We start from the raw sequence: 1,413 nt of genomic DNA on the forward strand, positions 1-1,413 counted from the left end.
GGGGTTTTCCCCACGGCAAATCGTGTAGGCGACAGCTAGTGTACCTCCTCACCAATGGCAACCAGCAAGCGGAATCCTCATGACAAATGACGTGGCTGAGACTAACCCCGAAGAAGCTGTTCCATGTTTTGCTTTGTCCAAGAACGATTCGTACGTAATGTCGGCTTCTGGAGGGAAGATCTCATTGTTTAACATGATGACGTTTAAGGTAAATCCCGGTGAAAGGCATTACTGAATGAATTCCGACGGTTTTTGTCTTAAACTGTTGTTGCCTGAATGCAGACAATGGCTACTTTCATGCCGCCTCCCCCTGCTGCTACGTTTCTTGCTTTTCATCCTCAAGACAACAATATCATCGCCATCGGGATGGACGATAGCACGATACAGATTTACAATGTCCGAGTGGATGAGGTAACAAACTGTGAAGCGATTTTCTTTGGACAAAAAGTACGGGGAAAAGAAAGAAACGTCGATATGTTAAATACGTCCTTCGTGCTAATGCAGGTTAAGAGCAAGCTCAAAGGTCATTCGAAGAGAATAACAGGCCTTGCCTTTTCCAACATACTTAACGTGCTGGTTTCATCTGGAGCAGATGCCCAGGTGCTTTCATGGTTTCGTGTCTCGGAAACTAGTCGTTCGTACGGATTAATAATTACCGGAATCTTAGTCTTCTTATGTCGGTTTATGTGTTTCAGATCTGTGTCTGGAACACGGACGGATGGGAGAAGCAGAAGAGCAAGCTTCTGCAACTTCCTCAGGGAAGAACAGCAGCGGCTTCGCCATCAGACACGCGTGTGCAGTTCCATCAAGACCAGATTCACTTCCTGGTCGTGCACGAGACTCAGCTCGCTATATACGAAACCACGAAACTCGAATGCATGAAACAGGTACATACAGAACGAGTCTCTCTAAAGAAAACTGTCTTTACCCGAGAAGACCATCACGATCACGACATTTTTCGTATTGTCTTTCCAGTGGGTTGTGCGAGAATCATCAGCTCCGATCACTCACGCGACATTTTCATGCGATAGCCAGCTGATCTACGCGAGTTTCATGGACGCAACTGTCTGTGTTTTTGGCTCTTCGAATCTTCGGTTGCGCTGCCGAGTTAACCCTTCTGCATATCTTCCTGCTAATCTCAGGTAACGCACCAATCCACACCATGTCGTGTAATGATCATAGAAGTAGTTGAAGATAACTATATATGGTCTGAATCACTATCATAATGTGCAGCAATTCGAATGTGCATCCACTGGTGATCACTGCACATCCACAAGAGCCGAACATGTTCGCGGTGGGTTTATCGGACGGAGGAGTTCACATTTTCGAGCCGTTGGATTCGGAAGGCAAATGGGGCGTGGCACCACCGGCTGAGAACGGCTCGGCCAGCACTGCAGCCATGCCGTCGGTGGG

General features: G+C 47.4%; 1 protein-coding gene across 1 annotated transcript in view; it reads left to right on the top strand.

Annotated features, from left to right (window-relative positions):
• LOC104808364 (protein TOPLESS) overlaps positions 1–1,413 on the top strand; it is a 6,681-nt gene that overhangs the window by 5,083 nt on the left and 185 nt on the right. The window contains exons 22-27 of the mRNA XM_010534039.1: positions 29–208; positions 283–411; positions 505–600; positions 696–887; positions 976–1,142; positions 1,234–1,408. Of these exons, the coding sequence (XP_010532341.1) occupies positions 29–208; positions 283–411; positions 505–600; positions 696–887; positions 976–1,142; positions 1,234–1,408 (939 nt within the window). The remainder of the gene's footprint in view (positions 1–28; positions 209–282; positions 412–504; positions 601–695; positions 888–975; positions 1,143–1,233; positions 1,409–1,413) is intronic.

Source organism: Tarenaya hassleriana, unplaced genomic scaffold, assembly GCF_000463585.1.
Source record: "Tarenaya hassleriana unplaced genomic scaffold, ASM46358v1 Cleome14, whole genome shotgun sequence".
Classification (NCBI taxonomy): domain Eukaryota; kingdom Viridiplantae; phylum Streptophyta; class Magnoliopsida; order Brassicales; family Cleomaceae; genus Tarenaya; species Tarenaya hassleriana.